General features: G+C 44.7%; 1 protein-coding gene across 4 annotated transcripts in view; it reads right to left on the reverse strand.

The window, feature by feature from the left end:
- The window catches only part of Apba1 (amyloid beta precursor protein binding family A member 1), a 209168-nt gene that overhangs the window by 32693 nt on the left and 151600 nt on the right, over positions 1–24875 (reverse strand). For all 4 annotated transcript variants that reach the window (XM_052714091.1, XM_052714088.1, XM_052714089.1 and 1 more), the window contains exons 3-5: positions 12067–12162; positions 8645–8684; positions 7125–7270 (exon numbers count right to left, since the gene is read on the reverse strand). In XM_052714091.1, coding sequence (XP_052570051.1) covers positions 7125–7270; positions 8645–8684; positions 12067–12162 — 282 coding nt within the window. The remainder of the gene's footprint in view (positions 1–7124; positions 7271–8644; positions 8685–12066; positions 12163–24875) is intronic.

Raw genomic sequence — 24875 nt, forward strand, 5'->3', positions numbered from 1 at the left:
TACAGCCACACCCCCTTTCCTCATAGTTCCTGTTTGTGGAGGAAGAGTCCCGGGCACCTGTGTCTAGCCGTCTTAGAAAATCCATTCTCTAAGCCTTTAATAAGGACACAAATTCGGATACTAGCCAGAGATTGTTTCACGCAAGTACTCAGCTTGGCTAGAGTCCTGGAGAGCACAGCTGAGGAGACTGTGCTTCAGAATGCTTCCAGGCAGCCATTTACAGACCACCATGCACAGCAGACTCTTGGGCCTCATTGTCCGAGTTCTCAGGAAGTCTGGGGTCAGGCTGGAGAGCGTGCATGTCCATCAAGTGTCTACACAGTGCCTGCCTGCTGGTCCCTGGACTACATTCTGAGACTCATAGTTCTGATTCCTTCCTAAGTTTGCTGCTGTTGTTGATGGTGGGGTGTGTGTGTGTGTGTGTGTGTGTGTGTGTGTGTGTACAGCATGCACACTTCCTGCAAGGAGAGCCTTCCTTCTAACAGATGATGAGTGACAAAGGCAGGAAGGACACCCTGAAGGCACCAACCAACGTTGGGGAAAGTGACAGCAGTGAGTTCTAATCCCGCTGCTGCTGTTCAGACTGGCTTTAGTCCTTGTATCTTGATAGATGGAACAGGGTTTTGTCTTCAGATCTTCTGTTTGCCACGCAGTGGAATCACCTAAAGTCTTTTTGGTCCATTTATTGGAGTGCCAGTTTCTTAAGGTTTAAGACTGGTGCAAGTTAAATTTTACTTTCAAAGTGCCTCTCATAAAAGTCTCCAGAGAAACAGCCTTTTAAACCAAAGTCTCAGATCTCTCTCTCTCTCTCTCTCTCTCTCTCTCTCTCTATCATCTATCTATCCATCCATCTATCTATCTATTTATCTATCTATATCTGACTATCTATGAGACCACCTGGTCAAACACAAATCAAAATTCTCTTTCCATTTGGCAAATAAATCTGTTTAAATGTTGTTGTAAAAGAAAAAGTAACTGCCGGGTGGTGGTGGCACACAGCTTTAATCCCAGCACTTGGGAGGCAGAGCCAGGCGGATCTCTGTGAGTTCCAGGCCAGCCTGGTCTACAGAGCGAGTTCCAGGACAGCCACAGCCAGGACTACACAGAGAAAACCCTGTCTTGGGGAAAAAAGTGTAACCTTCAAAATTCCCAGTGTGACTCCAAGCCTGGCCCACAGCTGTGTGACGGACATCATCCAGCAGAACAGGAATGTTTGGTAAAGTGAAAGCTTTCACTTTAGGATGGCATCTCCTGGGTAAATCGACACAAAACCAGAAAGCACTCATCCCTCTGGCCTTGCTTACTCTAGAGGCACAGGAAAGAGAGGAACAAAAGGGGGGGTTCCCATGGAGAGAGAGGGAGAGAGAGGGAGAGAGAGAGGGAGGGAGGGAGGGAGGGAGGGGAGAGAGAGAGAGAGAGAGAGAGAGAGAGAGAGAGAGAGAGAGAGAGAGAGAGAGAAGAGAAAGCCAGAAGAGCAGGAAAGAAACCAGTCTGCTGTAAGCAAGTGGAAGGGCCAAGACAGATCACCACTGGCTTGGCCATTTTCACAAGCAGATTGGAAAATAAATACCTAGCATTGCCTTCTTTTCTCCTTCCCTCCTGGGTGGACCCTGGAATTCTTGGCCCTGCTGTGCTCTGTATCCCCTGTGCTGAGGTAACCTAGAAGAACTTATTCCAGAAAGGCCAGGCTCTCTGTAGGATGAGCATAGTACCCACTCTCTTAGACGGTGGTTTCTCCTGAGCATGGGTGAGCTCCATCACAGTGCTCTGGAGTCCACTGGACTTCTGGGGATGCATCCTTCCTCTGCCTGCAAGAAGTCTGAGCCAGCTCCCAACTCAGCTGCCTTCTAGGCGGGATGGACTACACAATCATCTCTACTTAAAATGAGAAAAGGCTTCTGGCTGTGTGCAATGCCATTCTGACAAGCATTTAGATGGATATAAAAGGAACACAAAACAGAAAACGTTTATTGACAGGCAAGCAGTTCCTTCTAGCCTGCAGAAGCACATTGTAAAATGATACTTATAAGCTGTAAGTGAAATGTAACCATTTAATTTTACCACTTTATAGTGAATTCCTCACATTACATCAATTTACTTGTAAAAGATAAATACATGTTTTTCAAATACCCACTTTGCTCTGGGCATGTTTGAGCCATATTTATTATCAGTTGGCTACTTGCTTGTTTTGAAAATGCCATCTAATTTTAGGTTTAACTGAGCTGTGGGATTCCTGGGAGCTGGCCGATTGGGAGCTTCAGAGTAAAGGGTCTGCTTTCATGAGGGAGCTGGACTGAAAGGTAAAACCACACTGTCAGCCCCCATTATGTAGGCAAGAAAGCAGTTTAGGGCATAGCTGGTGCCAGGGGAGCGCTGAAGGGATGCTGCTGTTCCCCATGAGTGCTGCTTCCTGTCCAGATAATGCACTGCCTGCCATACCCCCTCCCCCAGTCATCTGGGCCTTTCTCAAGTGCCCTAAGAGAAGTGGAAAGACACACTCATATGTGGGAATCCAAAGCTGTCAGGAGGTGAATAAACAAGGGGCCCAAAATAAGGGACTTGATTAGGGAGAATCTATGAGAAACTAACCTTGAGGCAACACTCGGTTTTCTGTTGCAGGAAGTCTCCAGTAACCCTTAAAGTCAGAATGTTTAGTTCTAGAGAGATCACCTAAGTGGCCCTGGCCACAGAACTTGGTATTCTGATACAATTCTCATGTGTAGCTTTGCTCTGGATGGTTTCTGAGTGTGGAACATACTTGCATCCAGCTCTGGAAAGGACCTGTGTTATGTGATAGCAAGAGATGTCTTTACTCACTCCCAGGCACATCTTGCAGGGCTAGTTCCTGTCTGTCAGGAAGTCATCAATCAGGCAGGCTGTGGCAGGTCTCCAGAGTATATTTAGCTCTGGGGAAGCTGATAGCATTAAGTCCTTGGGTGAGTGGTGCTATGTGCTTTGCAGAACTATCCCCCCTTAGAGTCTGGACTAAGACTCCATTTGAAAACTAGCTTGTTTTTCTTAAGAGATTTATGCATTATCTCAAGAACTGTGCTGGGAGGTGTTAAATTAAGATGGAGAAGACTTTGTGGGAGAAGACTATGGGGGAAAAGGCCATGGGGAAATTCCTGGCATTAACGTATCTCTTTGGGCCAACTGCTGTGACTTGGCTCTGGAATGTTCTCTCAAAGGTCCATGGGTAAAGGTTTGGTCATCAGCTTGTGGTACTTTTGGGAGGTGGTGGGACCTTTAGGAGATGGGTCTAGTGGAAGGTAGTTAGATTATTGGGACCCTGACTCCTTTCTCTTTGCTTCCTGGCCACTATGAAGTGAGCAGCCTCCTCTACCATGAACTTCCCAATGTTGTACTGGACCACTACTGGCCCCATGCAACAGAAGTTAATGACTCTGAGCTAACACCTGTGGAAGCATGGCCCCAACTAAACCCTTTTCCTTTGTTTATCTTAGGTATTTGTCACAGTGCTGGAAGGCTGACTAACACTACACGTGGACAGCTCAGAAAGAATCCGGCAACGTTCTACTGATAGCATTATTTAGTAGTGAAGGTCAAACTTCTGCTTTGCTTTTGTGGTGCTGTCCTGATGGGAGTTGGGGCAAGATGCACGTCTGTGAGGAGAAGGAGCTTCTTTTAAAAGAACTGATCTTCCTGCTTTCCATTATCCTAGAGAAGCTCATTTGAAGATAAGACATGTACATCACAGAAGGGCCTCAAGGCACAGGCAAGGTGTCTGTGTCCCAGATGAAGTGGCTGAATGGATCCCTGACATATGGAATAACTGCTAAGCTAGACTCAACATCAAGACTGCTATCAGCATTGTGACAATACTCACTTTTGAGGCAGCTGAAAATTATCCCCTGGGTCACACACCTTAATTCTTAACATATCAATGGTGACTTAAAAGTCACAGCCTACTATGGGTAGTTAAGGGAGAGGCTAGCTCCGAGTTTAGGAGAGAAGTGTTTGCTTTACAAGCAAAGTTGTCAAAAGAGTGATTGACACATGGAAGCTCCAGCAGCAGGTACAATGGAGAGCTACTTAATGATGAGAGGGGTGAGAGCATCACAGCATCCTGGGGAAATGCAGAGTGAGTGGGCATCTGCTCCGAGGCTTCATCTTATTGATTTAGGGGCAGGACTTGTGATGTGGCCCAGGCTGGCCTCAAACTCACAATCTCCCTGTCTTAGCCTCCTGAGCATGGCGACGGCAGGTGTATGCCAGCACACTGGCTGTAATGGCTGTCAGTCTTGATTGACGTGGGTGGAGACTAGCAGATTAGCCTTTCAGCGTAGACAAGCACTTGCTGCCTATCTGCTTTCCAGCTGCCATGAGGCAGCAGCTCTGCTCCTTTTCACGCTTCTGCAATGATGCTCTTCTCCACCCCAGCCCAGAAACAAGAGTTAGCTAACAATGGGCTCTGCGGCTGTGAACCAAAGCCAATCTCTCCTCTCAAGTACTTACAAAGGAACAGAAAATTGGTACTAGGAGAGGCGTTGTCTTTGGGACTACCTGACTCCATGGCTCAGAAGTCTTCACGAGCAGTTTGTGGGAAGAGAAGTTTGGAAACGTGTTAGAGTTCCCAGCATTCTCTCACCAGGGCCTTAAGGGGTGATGATGGTGAGAGCTCAGATCAATACACCACAGATAGTAGAAACTGCTCATGGGGTTTCTAATGGAAATGAGGAACTTGTCTGGAGTTGGACTAGAGGCCATTCGTGTTGTGTTTTGACAAATACCTTGTCTGCATTTTATCTCTATCCTGAGACTTTGTGTTAGGTTCTCTTTAAATCCGGCAGAGGGGATTTTAAGACAGCTACCATTCAGGCTATTGCATGGACACTGCTGGTGCTTTTGGTCAGGTTTACAGTTAGAACAGGGAGCAGAAGCAGGGCGGAAAGATGTGAAAACCTGTAGTTTGGTTCAAAGTCCATGAAAAGTTGAGGTTTCAGAAGGCATGGGTTCAAAACGTACCCTCCAAAAGGAGAGACGTACTTTGGTATAGGACCGAAAGATGCCTTGAAGGCACCTCAGGAATCAGCAAGATCTTACTTACTGCAGGCTTCGTGATACAAAAATGTAAACTGACTTGAAAGACTCTCCTTGGAAAGAGAAGGCTGTTCGGGCGCCCTGCGTGCATACAGATGCCTACAAGTTATTATCATAGAAATCATTCTGCTTGCTCAGTTGCCCAGACATTCAGAGGTTCCTGCAGCCATGATCCGAGGAGGTCGAGCTACTGCTCGAGCTGGTGCCAGACACTGGTGTTTTCCATGTGATACTGGTTTGGGGGGGAGCCCTCTCTGTACATGAAAATATGAAGGTAAAGACAGAGATGAAATGGAAGTGCCCGTAAATCAGATGCAAGAACAGGAAATATATGCCACTGAAGCTCCAGGTAGTGAATGCAGCCATCTGAGACAAACCATGTGGGCTACAATTGGCAAGGCTGCGGGTGGGGCTGCCAGGACCTTTGAAGCTCATATTATGCCACCACACTCCTCAGATGCTACACGATTCTGTGAGCGCTGGGTTTGTCATGTTTTTTACTCTTCCCTGTTGGAATGAGGATGTTTGTCATTATATGTTGGAAGTGTTTAACTGGCTTTTCACAGGAGCTCACAGGTGAGAGTCTGTCTAGTGTGCTAGGGGAGATTTGGAAAAGTTATTAAGCAGCTATATCCTTATTGTTTTCTTCATTTGGAGATTAATTATGGCCTGAGCAGATGTGTTTAGGGTACTGAGTTGAGCAGAGATGAATTTATGATGGTTACTCTTGTCAACCTGATTCTTGATTGATCTGAGGGACACCAAGTAGTAAGTATACGTCTAGGTGCTGGTGAGGGTGTTTGAGGAGAGGATTGGCATGCAGTTCTGTCTGTCTCCATGAGGTGAGCAACGTTGCTCCCCATGCTCTTTGGCCTCACTGTTCTGCTTCATTACAGCCCCAGAAACCACACCCAACCAGCTGTGGACTAAGACCCCTGCAACCGTGAGCCACAGTAAATCTCGATTCCTTTTAAATCACTTCTCTCAGGTCAGGGACCTCCCTTCCCTTCAGCCTCTAGGATACTCCTGTGGTATTCCTCATCTGACACCCTCTTCCTGACACACCTGTGCCTCTACTAGCTGGTTGGTTTCCTCCGAGCTGTTGAGGTTAGGGATAAGGGACTCACTTTAACTGTTACCTTCTCCCACAGTCTTACATAAGAGTACTCAAGGATTGTCTTTTCTCAACAGATAAAGGCCTCTCACTGCCTTCTCTTGTCCTTTTCTCACACTATGGAACCACACCAGCACCAGGCTGTTGTATGGGACCAAAGGAGAGGGGCAGAGAAGATTCAGTTTTTTTTTTTTTCACCCCAACCCCAAGATTCAGTTTTAAGTCGCTGAAACTAGAAAAATAAATTGGTGAGTCCTAACATGTCAGTTTTCTGGTTCTAGGTTTATGCAGTGATGCTTGCTCTCTGAATGTGTTTCATCTGACAGCACAAGGGCGTTTGGATAGCATGAATGCACAGTGTCCCTGCTGCTCTGGTTTTTCTATAATTCTAGGCAGTATTATGGTGGAGACTCTAGAGTTCCACATTTCCAGATTGATTTTGAGTGGCTCAATCTACTTGTGAATTATTGAAGCTAGATGAAATTGTTTCTGGATGTATCCAATTAACTTTTTTTCCTTTTAAGTCTTGATTAAACTAATTTAAACAGGATATGACTATGATAAAACTAATTTAAGTATGTTATGACTGTGTTCAAACTAGTTTAAAGCGGGATTTGCTTGACTTCCTCAGACTACTCAGGTAAGATTTGGTCATTCACTTTACCAGAATAGTTCATTTTACTGGAAGCAAGACAGTTTGAATGGAGCCTAACAGAGGACTGCTCCAATCAGGAGCCTCCAGCTGTCAGCAGAAAGCCGGGACTGGAATCTCACCTTAGAGGCATATCAACCTGAACAGTGTTTATATGTATAGGCTCAGGCTTTTACCTAGGCAGGAATAAGTCCTGCTGGCAGCATCCTAGCCTACTCTCTAAGCGCTGTGGGTTGTTGTTGACTGCTCAGGTGCCTCCAGCCACCCACCACCCCTCAGCCCATGCAGACCCCTCACCTTGATGCGGCTTACTGCTTCCTGGGCTTGCATCATGCGCACATTTTTGGAGGGAGTTTTGTCTGAGAGCAGCTGAGTGGAGCCAAGGTAATTGGCAGCAAAAATAATTCCATCGATCAAGTCTTCAGGGTCACAAGGTCCAGGAACTGCAACAACATAGAGCCACATAGAGTGAATGATGTCATTGGGGGGGGGGTACCACATCCTGAATGCTGTATGCCAGTCCCCATGCTCACTGGTTACATATGTGGTCGACCTGCTAGTCTAAGACATCTTCGAGTCATTTACTATGAGAAATAATGGATTTACTTGAATATGAATCAAAGTCCAACAGTAAAAAATGATGTCTCTTAGCCAGGCCTGGAATCCTAGTTGCTTGGGGGCCTGAGGCAGAAAGACAGTATGTTCAAAATTTGCCCATAGGGTACTTGCCTGGCATGTGTGAGGCCTTAGGTGAAACAATTCCCCACCCCCACCCCCCACATAGTGTTGGAGATTGCAGCATGAGCTTTTGGCAACAAGGGCCATGTCATACTCATCTTTGACTTTCATGCCTGGCACATGTATCTATAAACTATATGTCTGCTTGGGTAAATGGATAGAGGAACAGAGAGCTGCAATAATGGAAAGCACCATTTCCTGACACTGCCTATTTCCTTCCACCCACTCAAAATTTCCTCCCCTGTTTGGTCTGTAATGGAGGAATCACATTTCATACATGAGGAAAATGCGACAGTTCTTTCCTATAATGGCATCAGACTCCAACTCTGCAAATTGATAATATCACTGCAAAGCCATGGTCCCAGGCTGCCAGTCTTGCCAATGGACAGATCATGATGCTTCACACTGAGATCAATACCAAGGAAAATCAGATTTTTCTGTTCTCACACACCAGTCCACTAAATTAAATCTGTTTTAAACCGAGGGACATCTGATTCTAATCACAATCACCTATAATCCACACCCCAAATTAAAGCATGTTTGCAGCTGTTACATATAACAGGCTCACTAAAGACAGACATTTGAATTGCAAGTAAAATATGTATTTTCTTTGACTTGAGTGACAATTCCAAGGAGACTAAAATATAACCCACTGTGAAAGCTCAGGTTCTAGAAATGAGATAACCTGAGGTAGAAACACTTTACTTTCCCTCTTGCAGGGCTAATCTGAAGTGATTTTTATTTTTGTTTTAATGGTCTAGTTCACCTTGAGTTGCTCCCCATGAGAAGCTGATGGCCAGGGTACAAACTTAACTTGCTCATTTTCAACAACTAAGGTTGTAGTCAAAACACAGAAATGGGCAGTTAGTCAGGACCTTCACGACACCCTGGGGTGTAGCTTTACCGCTTGGCTAGCCCCAGTCTCTACCCTTGGTCTACGGCAAGAACCAAGGATTCACAGTTATTATACTTTTAGTCTAAGATGCTCTTTCCCCCATTTTGTTTTCCATCCAGTGCCTCCAAATGCTAAAAGATTCATGAGTGACCCCAGTACTCAGTAGTTTCTCTTCAGCTCTTACCTTCGACGTAGGTTGGGAATGAAGCCAAGCTTTTTCTTGACTGTAATTAAGACAAAGAGGTTTCAAAAAGGGCAGAGCATGATGAAATATGCATTAGCACAAGCGTCCATGCAACATAAAAAAGAAATCTGTCAACAGTGGCATTTGTTAACCAGTTATCGACCGTTTTTCTTTAGAAAGAGTGAAGTGTAGATAAATATATGCATTTCCTGTTAAGGTTACCTAAAACCCAGAATTCCCCACTAAAGTTTGAAGTATCAAAATCCCCCTACATTTCAGAGAGATATTTGTCAGCTTTAAAAAAAGTATAATCAGCAATAAAGACTAGACTGTACATTTTAAGAATGTATTCAGCATGAAAAACTGTTGATTACTAAATGTACCAATAGCATGGCTGTATACTCTGAGAGTGAGGAGTCCCTGGAGAGTTTCCTTTAGATCTTTGACACAAGGGTAGCTATTAAAAGTAAAATAAACCCTTGCACCTTTTAATCTCTTATTGGTTCATTTAAGTTGAAAAATTCCATTCTGTAAATCATGAATTTATAGTTCTTTAAAATGAGAATGAAAGGTTAGGTTTAAAATACTGGCATTTCTTTATGTGTCAGCCTCAACAGTACTATTGGATGGAGTGAGCTGGACACATTCTAGATTCTGGCTGGAAGTTTATATGCCAGCATGCTGAGGAGCAAAGCCTGCCACAGGCTTCTTCCATAAGCACGTATGCTGGAAATGGCTCCCCATGAGAGACGAGCAGAGAACTCATGTCTGCTTTAAATGGTATCAGAACTTATAAGGTGAAATATGTGGGGCATCAGAAGACACCGTGGGTTCACATGTAAGCACCTAAAATGGGCAAAAGGTAAGGTTTGCATGGCCAAAATTTACCATGGGGGCACGTGACCATTTAAACATGATTTTTGGAGAAGGACATCTGTTCAGTACACCCACCTGTTAGATGATGTCACACTCTGGGGTACCTGAAGGGCTAGATTAGCGGGCTGTGGGTGAGGCCTAGGGTGTCACTCTGTTAACATGCAGAGGATTCTGACATTGGCATGCTAATTGTTTTATGTTGGAAATCAGAGCACCTCATCATTCAGGACAGTGACAGGAACTCCACACTAATTGCATGGTAGACCACATATGGCAACTTTCAGCAGGCTCCCTGCAAATGCGCTCCCTGGGATGAAATGACACCTTATGTCAAAGAAATTAGGTCTCTTGGGTCCCAAGAACTGAAGCTCTTGGCTGCTAATGCATTGTGGGAAACTGCACAGCATATGAGGCAAGGCACGGCTAGGGGAGCCCATGCTATGCAGCAGCTAGCTTCTTCACAGGGGCCAAAGACCACTTCCCATCCATCTCCCTGCCCTTGTTCTCAGTGTTTGGGGGTGGGGTGGGACCACTGATGAGGAGTCACTTAGCATCATCAAAATGGCTTAGTCTCCAGGTACCTTTAAAAAGCTGATTTGGTTTCTTGGGCTAGTAGGACTCTTCTCTGAATGCTAAAACTTGTTTTAGCAGAAGCTACAGAAGAATTACTCTAGAGCAGCAATGGTAGGCAACTGGTACACTCACTACTCTCCATTTTTTAGCTCATGAGCAGATTTATTTCATTCTGGGGTAATACTTTAAATACTTTTGTGAAATGAAAGCATCTCTATTGCATACAATGAGGATTTTCATCATTATTTCTAAAGATATGCAGAGCCATGTGCCAAGCCTTGCAGGGACTGGGAGACTAACATATCTACCTTCCCTATTACAGCTGATGCATAATTGAGAGCTTAATATTCAGATACCCGATTAGACCTGCCGTCTCACACATGGACTGAGATGAAAATCAGTTGACCCTTAGCAAGAATTAAGAAAGTTTCATTTAAGACTTTAAGGGCTAGGCTGGATGTGGAGGGAACATCTGTCATTCCAGCACTGGATAGGAAGAGGCAAGAGGATTGTGAGTTCAAGTCAGGGCAGCCTGGGCTACACAGCAACATGAGAAATTTAAGCTGAGACTTCAAGGCTTGTCAGAGGATCACATGAATCTGTACAGAATCCATAGGCATGACAATTGGGAGTGTGACCTCACACACTTTCCACATCAGGTGTAGTAGACCCTGGCAGTTCAGAGCCTGGGCTGACAGGACTTCAGATTCAAACCACAGCTGGCCACCTGTGAGCTATGTAGCCTAAGGTACCCAAGCTCTGTCTTTCAGAACTAACACATGAGGGCAGTGATATGCCGCCCCTGCCCCCCAGAACCAAAGAAAGGCTTCCATGAGATTCAGTCTAGGACTTGCTCAGCCTGGTGCCTCAGATACCACAAATGCTTAATAAATGATAATGTCTGTTACTGTTGTTGGTAAGCAATCACTCTTTCCTTCTTACCCACCCTGTGCTCTGAATAAAAGTATCAAGTAATGGCAAAAGGGGCCAGCGGAAACTATGATCCTGTCACTTACATTCCAGCGACAGAGTCTGTGATGAGATGAGAAGAAAAGATATTTCTAGAAAAACTTGGTTTACTAGAAACTATACCTCTCTCTCATAAACAGGATATAGTGTAGAAACAATCTGTTATTCAGGTGAAACACTGTTTTTCTCTTCCTCATTGAATTTAACATAAAACTGTCGGCACAGTGAGGGAGCACGAGATGTGCCTCTTCACCACATCTCAGTGCCGATGAAGGGGCGTCTTGTGCCCACACAATCACTGTGCAGGGAAATGGTCACATGGTGTGGACACCCCCTGGGCAGCCCATCACCTTGGGATAAGAGAGCATTGGGTACAAGAGGAGGCAGTGGCGCCACTCAGGGAAAAACACCTGCCCTTTTCAGGCCCCAGAAATCTTAGCTACATCTTGTGGCTTAAGAGCTCTGTCAGAGTTCAGTGTGTCCCCATGAGTGGGGTAAACACAGAACCTGTCCCCAAGGGACACCTTACAACCTCCCTGTCGACTAGCTTCTAGCCTATAGTGAAAATAAGAATTTTAGTTCTCCGGTCCTACTGGCCATGTTCCAAGAGCTCTATGGGCATCCGGGGCTGGTGAGTACCCCTGACAATGCAGAGGTGGCATTCGTCACAGAAAGTTCTGGAAAAGATGCTGGCAGACAGTTTTTGAGGGCCAGTATCCTGTAGAACTTCCTGTGGTACAAAAGTTCTGTAACCAACTACAGACAGCACTGAACACCTGGAATGCAAGTGGTATGCCTGAGGATGTGAATTCCCATATTCAGTAACTACTAGACACCTGTGGCCAGTGACCACCGAACTTGACAGATCAACCATGGCTTTCAGTGACAATCTTCACATAGCAGAAGAGAAGAAATACATCTCCTCAGGGTAGGTGGGGGTGAACACAATAAAGCATTATTGGGGTGAAGCAAAACAGGCATCGGGGATGAAGATGGGGTCCTACCTCTTTATTTGTGGAGGCTTCCGTGGGGTCACCAGGATGAAGGGCTATGCTTGATGACTCAGCACCCAGGGGTGAGGAACTGCCAGGAGAAGGCGACTGGAACACAGCAAGAGGGACAGACAGTGAGGACCTGAGGAATGGGATACCAAGTGGCATAAAAACAGAACTGCCCTAAGGGGACGCTGCAGTGGGAGACGATTCCTTGGCAAGAACTGCCAACCACACTGAGCAGACCTGGCCATGTGAGCTTTCAACCCCATCTCTACAAAGCAGTTCTACAGCTTTGGGACTTTTTTCTTCTGTTAAGCTGACATTTTAAAGAAAGTTTGGACTTTTGGTAGGCATCAAACGTAAAGGTGTATTATACAATATGTTATTTTTTTCTTAATAAAAGTTACTTAGAATGCAAATGTTTAAGTTACCTGCCCAAGATGCTCTGAATGGAAAACGAGCTACAACTGTCCACTGCATTCTCCATGTCAGCACAGATGTCTACATGTTGTCTTTCTTAATTCATAGGCCACAGAAAATTCAGAGACATTTCAACATTCAAGTCACACTATTTTGGACCATGTCAGCATAGTTTAGAAATCCTTTGTCAAATGGCAGGCTTGAAAATAAGGTTTAGAAAAACAGGTTTGGGGAGCATGGTCCCTGTGTTAGTGTGCTGGTGCCTTGGTGGGTGGGCACAGGCAGCTGCTAAGCCATGAACACGAAACCTTGGTTTGTGCACAGAACACAGCAAGTACCTCCTAAGTACCTGCTAAATGAATGACCAAGTAAGCAAGCAATGGGACAAATACAGGCCCAGAATCACTCCCACATACCAGAAAGTTCTGTGTGCTCCTGAAATCTTGGGAGATGAGGGCCTCAGAGATGGTTACCAATTCTGTAGTAATGGCACTGAGGTGTAAGGGTGTGGTGCTTCCCAGCTGTGGGTGATAGATCTGAGAGTCCACGTGCAACATGAGAGAAACCATGCAGGACGTGATCTCCCAGCGTGGGGATGAGAGCCAGGGTGACATCCTGACCCGAGGGAAGGAACACCCATGTAACCTGACTTTTTGCGGCTGGCCCCTTTGGGAGAAGTTAGGGCACAAGGCATTAGGAGGGTCTCTTTGCACAGGAAAGGAGAATGTTTCACAAACAGTGAAGTGGTGCTGGGGGAACAGGGCAGGCTAAGAGACAAGAGAACCTCAGTAGGCATTATTGAAAACTGGGGAGGGGGGTACTTTTCCAAAAAGTCTGAATTATAAGAAATTCAGGGAACACCAAAAGATGACACAGTGAATTTAGCCAAGAAGTTATATGACCCTGTCTCTGGGCATATTATCACTTGGTTCTAAGCAGGTCGGTGGGGGCCCATGAGTCTCTTAACATGGTGATGTGGAGACATCTGTCACCACAGTCAAGGCAGGAGGGCAAGCCTAAGGTGACAGCAGATACAAAGTATCCCAGGCCCCATGGCCCTGGCCACGATAGAGCAGCCTTGCATGCCTTTCAAAAGAAGCATCCAATATTTTCCAGTCATCGCCCAAGAGAGCTGCTGGTTGCCGTAAGATTTAGCACTGTTTGGCCGACTCAAAATTAATGTGGGAAAAGATGAGAATTTAATGCCTTAAATCTTCCCAGGTTTTCACACTGAAAAGGTTTCTTTTGATATTTGTGGCTTGATTTTTTCCCCCAAAGTAATTGTCTCTGTCTCAATGACTTTAGGGTTCCCTCTGAGCCTTAGAGAAGCCGCTGCAATTGGGTTTTCTTGAACTGCATGCTTTCAGGGTCATGGACATCTTCATATGGAGCTACCTGACAGATAGCCCCATATTTCCCATTTCTTTATTTTCCACTCCAATGTTCTACAAATAGATTTCTTACCACCCTGTGGGCACCGGACTGTCCTTTAGTGATGTGGGAAGACAGGCTATCTGGACAGTGGGCAGGGATGTGGAAGATGGAACCCAGACCCATAGCAAGATAGGTGTGATGAGTGCTGGGTGCCCAACAGGGAATGCTGGGGAAGAGGAGAACACGGGTCTGCTGGTCACGCCCCTGATAAAAGCTTTACGGCCCCCACATTGACCTTCAGCCCATGCACAGGCTTGGGTGAGTTTCCTACATCCACAGCTTCCCTTCCTCTCCTGGCCCCACATTCAATGTTCAGTTCAGAAGCACACTCATCACTGGGATTTCCTAGATGCCAATCATAGCTCATATCTCACCTATGGAGTGTGCTGTGGTTTGTATTAAAACTTCTTTATGTGTATACCTCATCCCCCAGAGCTCTTAAGCAGTAGGGATCCAGTCTCCATTATCATACAGGTGCCTAGGCTTAGGTCTTCAAAGCAGATAGGGGCTTATCAAAGGGAAGCAAGGACAGATGTCTTCTGTGTGGTACCCTGGTTATACCACTTCCAACCTGCGCTGAAAGAAGGTATGTGGTAACACCACTCACTGCCTCCTTGGGATGATTTCTTTTAGTGGTCAGTAGTGAGGCGGCCTCTGATGTAGTATCCCTCTGCTTCGCTGTGTAGAACATTCATTGCTCATCTTGAGCTCTAGAAATCGATTTTTCCTGCGAGGGCTCTAACTTGGGCTCTAGTGAAGTTCTTTTAACACACAGAGCTACAAATTTCCACTTGCGGACCAAGGCAACCATGCACAAACACTTTCAAACAGACCTAGCCCTTACCAAAATGAAACAAAGGTATTTAAATGCCTGCTTCAAAATCTTCTGTTACCTTCAAACTCCCTTTTTGGAATATTATTAACTGGGCAAAGATGTGTTACATTTATTTATGCTGCGGAATATTACTTTAACTGTGTAAGGGTGTGTTACATTTGTTTCTGCTGCCTTTGTTTAATGATGTAAAAATGTGTTGTATTTGTTTCCCCTTGCCTGCCTAAGGCATCAGATTGGTCTAATAAAAAGCTGAACAGCCACTAGCTAGGCAGGAAAGGGACAGGCAGGGCTGGCAGGCAGAGAGAATAAATAGGAGGAGAAATGTAGGCTGATGAAGAATGAGAGGAAGAAGGAGAGGAGAGAAGGAGGGAGAAAGAAAGGGAGACGCCTGGGGCCAGCCAGGCAGCCGCCAGCCAGCAGACACCGAGTAGGACACACAGAAGGAAGGGTAGTAAGCCCTGAGGCAAAAGGTAGATAAAGAGCAATAGGTTAAGTTAAAAGGGCTAGCCAGAAAGGAGCCTAAGCTAGGCTGAGTATTCATAACTAATATTAAGTCTCTGTGTCATAATTTGGGAGCTGGGTGGCGGCCCAAAAGAGAAAGTCTGGTATGCCTCTCCCTGGGTGAAAGAAATTAGAAAAGTAAAAAGAAATGAGATAACAGCTTTCACTTTCAAGGAATACATCAGAGGCAAAATCCGGCCAAAGACACATGAGAGGCAAAAGGAAACATTGTCATGGCATACCTGTGTCAGTCTCATACCCTCTGGTACTGCATGGGTATTCAATCTTAGGCAAATGGGAACAAGGCTAGGAAGCAAATGTGGATTTGACAATTCACAAAATGAATGCTAGAAAGTTGCTTGTGTGTGTGCCTTAGATGCTAGTACCCATGGGCTCATCCTGTGGAGCCAAGGAAGGTCCTATCCCATCCCATGCATATCCTGAGAATCCTGGAGACAGTCTCCTTCACGTGGGGTGGCTGAACAGGGAGGGCTGCTACTGCTGCTGCTGCAATCCATCCCGAGGACCTCAAGACGGTCCTTTCCTCTCCACATCCCACACCACCGAAGCTGTGGAAGCTGCCACTGCAGCCTCTGTGTATTCAGAGCTCAACTCTGTAGAGTCCCAGGACATATCCAGAAGCCGTGTCATGGACCCCTACGACACAGACACTGCTGTCATCAATCAAAGACAAAGGAACCACCAAGATCACTTTGGGACCCACTCTAGCCAAACAAAAGTACCCATCCAGTTGGTGTCCTACATCTCATCTAAACAAAAATGTCTTTTCCTATAGAGCTACTTTATAAAATTTGAAGAAATAGAATGTTATACCAGATGTGCAGACATCATCAAGACATGGAAACATGATACCTGCAAGGAAAAAAAATAACTATCCAGAAATAGATCTACATGAAAGAAACCAATGAAATGCCTGAAAAAGAAATTAAGCAACAATCGTAAGGAAACCCAGAGAGACATGAAAGAGATAAGCAGTATGAAGAAATAAGGAAAACAACTCAGGATATTAATGAGAAGTTCACCAAAGACAAATCACAAAAAAAGAACCAATAAGAAAGCTTGAAAGTAAAACCTTCAACTGGTGACAAGAAATATACAAAGGAAGCTTCCATATCAGCCAGAAGAAGAAATTTCAGAATTTGAGAACAGCTCTTCTCAAAAGCCGCTTTAAAAAAGAATGGAAAAGAATGAAGAGCCTCTAGGAAATGATGGGAAACCATTAAGCAAAAACACATTTGCTTTGGGAGAACTGAAGAAAGAAAATGGGAAAGACACTGAAAAGTATTTTTCATGGGACAATTCCCCCAGTGCTCTCAGGTCTTTAAAGACATATGGACATCTAGATTCTGGAAGCACAAGGGACAATTGATTCAATCAAAACAGATCTTCCCTCAGAGCATGTTACAGTCAATGACAAGAGCACACAACAAAGAATCTTAAAATAGCAAGAGAAGAGTCATATGTAAGGGACCGTCCTTCAGACTCACAGAAGGTTGTCTCAAAGAAACCTCACTGACTTTATGAGAGAATGGGTTGATACATCCAAAATAATGGGATGAGAAACCCTTGCCCGGAGAACTGCACCCAGAGACATTACCCAGAGAAACTGATTGCCTGTAGACCAGGGAGATAAGAAGTACTTAAGGGACTCTCCTGTACAAACAAAAGGGTAGTTACTGCCACGGAGACCCCTGAGTACACAGAAAGCTTACTAGAAGGACAGATGCATCACACAACTAAACCTCAGCAGGACAGTAGGGTATTATGATACGAAGAGGAACAAAATTAACAAGGTGAGCAGTGTCTAATTAACAAAACGGCAGGAAGCTCATGCTTATCAGGAGCAACCTTGAGTATAGATTGATTACATTCACCAATCAAAACATGCGTAAATGGGTTAAAAAGGAAAGACTACATACTTACCACAGTAAACTCCCTTTTCCAATAAAGAATCACAAGACTAAAACTGCAGTCTTAGAAAATAATACATCACACACATGGAAACATGACAGGAGTAACTATAGTGATATTTGATAAAGCAGAATTTAAAGAAAAATGCAAAAAGAGACAAATAGTCATCCTATATTGATAAAAAGATCAATTTACAGGAACATAATAACTGTAAACATACACATCTAACAGGATCAGATCAGATGTACTTTAGTGGATAAAGAAAATGTGGTATATACAGTGGGATAATATTGAGCCTAAAAAAGAATATGGATGTAACATGGATGGAACTGGAGGTCGTGTTAAGTAAAACAGATAAATACTACATCTTCTTAACTCATCTGTGGAAATTAATGATATTAATCTCAAGAAGAACAGAATGAATTTCTGGCTACAAGAGACTGAGAAGGACATAGGGAAAAGGTGACAAGAAGTTTTCAATAAGGGCACTGCTGACTCTTCTAGAGTTAGGTAACTATGGGTTAACACAGTCTATAATGCACAGACTAGGAGAGTATGAGGTCCCCAACACTTAATGATTAATAGCTGAAGAGATGCAAATATTTATTACCCTAATTTGATTATCACACACTATGTATATATATTAAATCAATATAATGTAACCCACAACAATTCACAAATATAAAAGCTCAACAAGTTTATAAATAATACACAAGAGTAAGATACTGATGATCCCAAGAAGATGGTTCCATCTAACAGAAAGCCTCATGTTATTGGTTGTTTTTGTTCTTTTGAGGGTCCCGCCACCCAGCTCCCAAATAAATCACACACAGAAGCTTATTCTTAATTATAAATGCCCAGCCTTAGCTTGACTTGTTTCTAGCCAGCTTTTCTTAAATTATCCCATCTATCTTTTGCCTCTGTGCTTTTACTTTTCTCTTACTTTTATAAATCTTACTTTCACTCTTACTCCACGGATGACTGGGTGGCTGGCCCCTGGTGTCCTCCTCCTTCTCTTGCCCCTTGATCTTTCTTTTTCCTCCCCCCAGATTTCTTCTATATATTCTCTCTGCCTGCCAGCCCTGCCTGTTCTTTCTCCTGGCTTGCTATTGGCCGTTCAGTTCTTTATTAAATCATCAGATGTTTTAGACAGGCAAAGTAACACAGCTTCACAGAGTTAAACAAATGCAACATAAACAAAAGTAACACACCTTAAAATAATATTAATAAATAAAATAATAACACACCTACAACAGCCTCATCCAAGACACTCACTATCCCTAGCTTGGAAAATTAACTACTCAGATGGGGAGGACTATGAACAATGTTCCTTTGGAGATCTTTGTAAAATTAAAGAATATGATTGGTTACTCCTAAAATTCTACTCTACACTTTTCACTTGAATTTAGAATGGAAAAAAATGTTAAGATTTGCTAGGTAGCTAGTTAGAAATTAGCAGACTTGAAGGCCATTGAGGAGAGAACTCTCCCCTTGAAGCCCATTTAACTGTCCCTCTAACACTTAATTTTGAGGAAGAGAGAGTATCAAGATTGCCCCTCTGTGGTTTGAAAGAAAATGGCCCCCAAAGGGGGTGGCACTATTAGGAGGTGTGGTCTTGTTAAAGGAATTGTGTCACTGTTTGAGGGGGCGGGCTTTGAGGTCTCTCTGCTCAGGCTTCCCTCAGTGTGACAGTCAGTTCACTTCTTGCGGCCTTCTGGTCAAGATGCAGGACTCTCAGCTGCTCCAGCACCACATCTGCCTGTATGGCGCCATGCTCCCCATCATGATGATAATGGACTGAGCCTCTGACTTGTAAGCTGCAGCCTCAATTAATGTTTTCTTTATAAGAGTTGCTGTGGTCATGGTGTGTCTTCACAGAAATAGTGACCCTAAGACACCCTCCTAAAGATTTAAAATACCATATGAAAGAAGGGAAGGGTTTTGTTGAGGCCATTACAGGCAAGACTGCCTCCCTAAAGAATGACAGTTTTATAGGTTTCTTTAACTTAAAAAACAATCTTTTCTGTTACATGATGGTTCTTTTAGTAAAAAACATTAGACTTTGCTGTGGAATGGGTCTTGCTATACGCTGTGAATATGTGTTGCTACCATTGGCTAATAAAGAAGCTACTTTGACCTATGGCAAGACAGGTTAGAGCCAGGCAGAAAATCCAAGCAGAGATACAGGGAGAAGAAAGGTAGAGTCAGAAGAGACAACAGCCAGAGAAGCAAGATGTATTAGAACACAGGTAAAGCCTTGAAAAACGTGGCAAAACATAGATTAACAGAATTGGGTTAATTTAAGTTGTAAGAGCTAGTTAGTAATAAGCCTGAACAATAGGCCAAACAGCCCTTTAAAAATTATGAGTTGAAAAACTTGCAAAAGGGACCCTGTGTTACCCAGTGACAAACTGAATGTGTCCCTATATTCATATGTCAGCAACTTAAACCCTAACTTCCCAGTGTTGCAGGTGAGACCTTTGTGAGATGATCAGTTCTTTGAGATGTTCCAGCTGCTCCTGGACATGGGTTAATTATTCAAGAGAGTTTCCTAGTTAGCTCTAGCTGTCAGCTTGCATATCCCAGTTATCTCAGGGACCACCAACTGGAGGATCGCCTCAGTCAGATTGGCCTGTGGGGCACTTTCCTGATTGCTATTGATGTAGGCGGGTCCATCCCACTTTGGATAGTAGCAGCCCTGGACAGGGGCTTCTGGGCTGGATCAGAAAGCCAGCTGAGCAGAAGTAAAGCAGCATTCCTCTATGTCTTCTGCTCCTGTTTCGGCCCTGACTTCCCTCAGTGATGGAGTGTGCCCTGGAAGTGTATGATAAAATAACCCCTTTATCCTCCAAGTTACTTTTGATCACGGTGTTTATCATAGAGACAGAAATCAAATCAGGACAGAGTTCACTCTTTTATTCTGTGTATGCTTGCTTTCTACCACACTCCCACATGGCACGCAGGCCCTTGGCAGATGAGGGAACTGTGCCCTAGGACTTAGCCTCCAGAACTATGAAGCAAATAAGCTATTCTTCAGAAATCCCAGTAGTGATTTTTTTTTTTTTTTAGCACAAACACACTAAGACAAACCCAGAAGGGGAAGGATGATGACAATAGCAGGATCCTGAAAGAACAGGAGTGTCACATGACGGAGGGGGTCCTTAGAAAATGCTGTCACTGAACAAGGGCAGTGGTGGCACATGTTTTTACCCCAGCACTTGGGAGGCAGAGGCAGGTGGATCTCTGTTTGAGGCCAGCCTGGTCTACAGAGTGAGATCCAGGACAGCCAAGGCCATTACACAGGGAAACCCTGTCTCAAAATCAAAAAGAAAACGCTGTCACTGAAATGTCCATAGTTTAAAAGATCCTTTCTGATGAGGCTGCTGAAGTCACTCGTGAATGAAGAAGGCTATTTGATTGTGTGCTTCAATGGCTTTTATTAAAAAGTAAATTGCATCCCCCTTAAACCAATGCCCTAAGAATTTTTCATGTGACATGGCAGCTGTGATGAAGACAGTCCACCAGTGAGAGGAAGCAGAGCCTGCACAGGCTCCTTCCCTATCACAGGACCCCTAACTCTGTTCTGGGGACTCCCAAGTCTGTGGTCAGTTAAAGCATACATCAGTTAACTCACACGACATTAGGTTGAGTCTTCAAAGCTACTGAGATGGGGCTTTGCAACACCAAGAGTCCATTTTATAAAACAGTATGATCATAAGAACAACAGTTTACATTTTCCCCTTGAAAATGACTTGGTTGTTTTCATTTATATCGTGGCTGAATACAAAACAGCATATTTTACATTTTAGGATGATAAAGGGGTTAAATTCTCAAGCCCTGCTGTTTCGTAGACTAGTGCCTGAATTCAGTCTTCCCTGCTCATAGCTCTGAGGCTGGGCAGGTGGCCTGTCCTGTCTGACCCTTCCTGAGAGGGGGAAGACAGTTGTGATCCACCTCCTGAGGATGAGAGGAAGACTGGCTGGCGTGAGTGCACACTGATGGGCCGCTAGCTGTCTGGGCACCTACAACACTCATCTACTATCGGCAGTCTTTCACAGTTCCAATCTCACGTTTTTTCTCTTTCTCAGAGAGTGCTTAGAGGGCCAGCATGGCCACAGGATGCTCTCTTCATCACATTTGGTTTCCTCATTAAAATTTCATTCATAGACAAAGTGCAAAAGCATATTGGTAAAAATAGCTCTTAAGTGGCTATAGCTAGGGGGAGGGTATCTACAACGGCCATGTATGACTTCCGGCACTTCCACGGCTTTCCATGCAAGAAAGCTCTTCAGGATCTGAAAGTTCAAAGTGATACTATTGGAGGGATTGACCTACAGAGACACGCCCACCTGCCCCACACCTCTGAAAGACTTCAGCTAGCTCTGGCTAGCCGTGAGTTCAAGGGCACACTGGTGCCTCTCTTCCAAAGAACCTCAGTGAAGGGCAGAGAGAAATACTGAAAACTTATATAGTTTGGCCAAGTCCCCCTGGGGTTGAGTTACTTAGTAATTTCGCCTATAGAGAACAACTCACAGAAACATCTGGGGTTTCCTTTCTGCCCCCCTCCCCCCATGACTAAGGAGCCAATGTACCAAATGAGATAGTACTGAGAGCTCAAAGCCCGTCTTGCCGGGGGACCTATTTTCTCTTTTCATAAAAAGCTCTGGGCAAACCAGTCTCAATTCAAGCCTTTAATCTACCTCCTTTGCTTGGGGACTAGGTTCCGACTCTCTCAGTCTTTAAGGCACCCTGAAGTTGGCTTTAACTCCTCGGTTCCCCTCAGCACTGACTTTTTGCTCTCCTTTTCACTAAGTTGAGCAGAACCATGTCCTGTTCCCTGCATGTTTCTGCTCAGTGGTTCTATTTCTGCCGCTCGCCTGGACACTACACACGCAAGGGTCTCAAGAGGCCCATTCTAAACATTCCTCTCCTACGCCATCTTTCCAGTCCTCTGAGGCAGGAGGACTCCCTCTCGAGTGCCTTGCATGCATTTGATCTGTGATATTCATGTACTGCTCGACTTTCTCCCTTGTATATTATAAAACTACAGCACTCTGGCATAATATTTTAATAAGTACAACAAAGGCAGGGTTTATAATTAATTTACACGTTTCTTCTTCTCCATGTACCTAAGACAAAGGCCCTCATAAAATATACAGCAGGATTTCAGTATGTGTGATGAATAGAAGATACACAGTCACCTATCTTGTATCATTTGAAACAGCAAATGAAAATGAGTTTTATATAAGAGGGTAAGTTCTGAGCACACACATGGCTATCAGTCCCCACGGCTCTCCAGTCATTCTGGATGAGGCTGTCACCCTTGCCTGCATATCATGCACTCCCGCAAGATGAGGACAGTACTGTGGACACAGCACTGGGCTCCGGGACTCCCAGAAGTGCTTTTACATACACTGTAATCGAGCACTTGGTCATGCAATCCTTTCCAGCCCGAACTAACATCCTGCTTCCTCTAGTTTTCTACATGGGATTTCAAGGTGTACTCTGTACACAGGGCGGGCCATGGCACATGGCCCAGTTCTTCAGACAACATTGTTTTGAGACTGTGCGGGGCTTTTGACTCTCAGTGTTCCCAGATGGCACTCCCGTTTATGCTTAGCTTACTGGCTTACCTGCCTTTATTCCTTCCCCCAAATCAGTACATACTGTTTCCCCACTTGTCTAAGTTGCTTTATATTAACCTTATTCCACTTTAGAATTATTTTGAAAAAAAAAAACAAAACAAATATATGATGAGATTTTGTTTCTCCAATGTAGGTTCATGCTTCTGAAATTTGAAGCTGATTAAGAAGTACATAATTATCCACTCTATAGTATAATTCAAACAATATTATCAATGCACATTTGTATTTCCTTAATGTGGTGAAGTAGCAGAGTCAGTCGAGGCACTGAATGAACATAATTATGCCATTAAGATGATAATAGCTTGGGCTTAATGAAGTGTTTTATATATATATTCATAATGGATTCAATTAATACTGGTGGAAATCTGGGGAGAACTGCCAGTTAACCTACTCTAACCACTCTGTTCTCTTTTCCCACAGACAACGTCAGCTCCCATCCCTAAGCTCATAAACCTGTGTGGAAGCTGCCAGGACCTCAGGGAGCCGTGCTTGGCAGCGCTCAGCTCAGAGGGTGATTCCATGGGAGCAACACAAAAAATTCCCTTTTTTTGTAGGGGTGGGGCACCCTCACAAGAGCTCTAAGCTTCTGGGGCCAGGTTCTTAAGGCAAAAGATGAACCAATTAATTATAAAGCAACCATCAGTGTAAGAGTAAACCAACCCCACCTGATAAAGCTGTATGTATTGACAGGTAGCTAGCTCCACATAGCCTCACTTGATGTATTTGAAATGCCTTAAACTGGACAAATGAGAAAGTCTTTTGTTCACCTCCCTTTCTAGTCCATTCACTCCTTGATGGACCCCTCATGCCTTCCCAGTCACTTGCCTAGGCTCTGGGAGCCAAGTCTGGCACTTGTAATTCATCTTAAGAAAAGCAACTGAACTGAGCATAACCAAGCCAGGTGTGGTGGCACACACCTGTAATCCTGGCACTTGAGAAGCTGAGACAGGAAGGCCAAAGGGTTTGAGAATGCCCTGGACTATATGGTGAGTTCAAGGCTGGCCCGGAAGGTATAGGTATAGAAAATCCTGTCTCAAAGCAGAACAGACAGAGGAGGAGACACAGCTACACTCACAATTTACCGTAGTACAACATCTGCTGGAAACGCAACAGTTGCCATGTTCAAAGGGCCTACTGTGTGCCCCACACCGTGCAGGGACACAGTTCTCACTTTTCCAGCCAGCCAGTTACTTGTGCACAAGGCACTGAAGGCCATTGATATGTGCCAGCCCTCAGCAGCGAAAGATGCCACAGCCTGGAATGGGGCTGGCTGAAGGATCCAGACAACTCATCCATCAGAACACAGACAATCAATTCAGCACTCATGAGGAGACACAGCAACAAGCACACCTTTCCCAGGTCCTGGCTCAGTGCAAAATGGCCTCTGCTCGCTAAGCCACCGTTACCTTGCAAGCTCATTTCCTTCTACCTTGGGTAATGCCCTCTCCACACCTATTCCCGACTTATCAAGGGAAAGGCAGACCACAGCTTACAGTCTAACTGGGCCAGGAGCAGAGGACTGAAGCCAGGCAGCAAGCCCTGGTGCAGCCCCAGGGGCACATACCTCTTCTTCATGTCCTTCAAACTGGTACATCCAAAAGTTCTCCATCCTTCCAAGTCCTGTTTGGGCAACGGGTCAGGCCTGGGAGCACCCACTTGTGAGCTGAGGTGAACTCCTGCTCTCGGTGCCGCTTGGTAGACAGTTTTGGTGGTGTGAGGTGCCCTCGTCAATAATGCAACTGGTAATAGGAGATGTGACCACCTCCAGAGTGTCTGACCCTCCACATTAACCCTTCAGGGCTGGGTGGCCACGACTGTCTCGAGTCATTGGTACAGCATCATCAGCTGATATTTCTGAGAAGAATTTGGCTCATCCTTGCTGTCAGCGGCACCTACTATTTCTGGGGGAAATAAACTCAGCACAGAGGTGCTACCAGAGACTTTCACACACCCCAACTCTGCTATGTTTATAGAACCTGTGAAGAATCATCCAGCTCTGGCAGAGGAAGGGGAGGGAGGTGACTGAAAATGTTCTCTTGGGCTTTGATCTG

This window comes from Peromyscus californicus, unplaced genomic scaffold (assembly GCF_007827085.1).
Source record: "Peromyscus californicus insignis strain IS unplaced genomic scaffold, ASM782708v3 Scaffold_4__1_contigs__length_199733344, whole genome shotgun sequence".
NCBI lineage: Eukaryota > Metazoa > Chordata > Mammalia > Rodentia > Cricetidae > Peromyscus > Peromyscus californicus.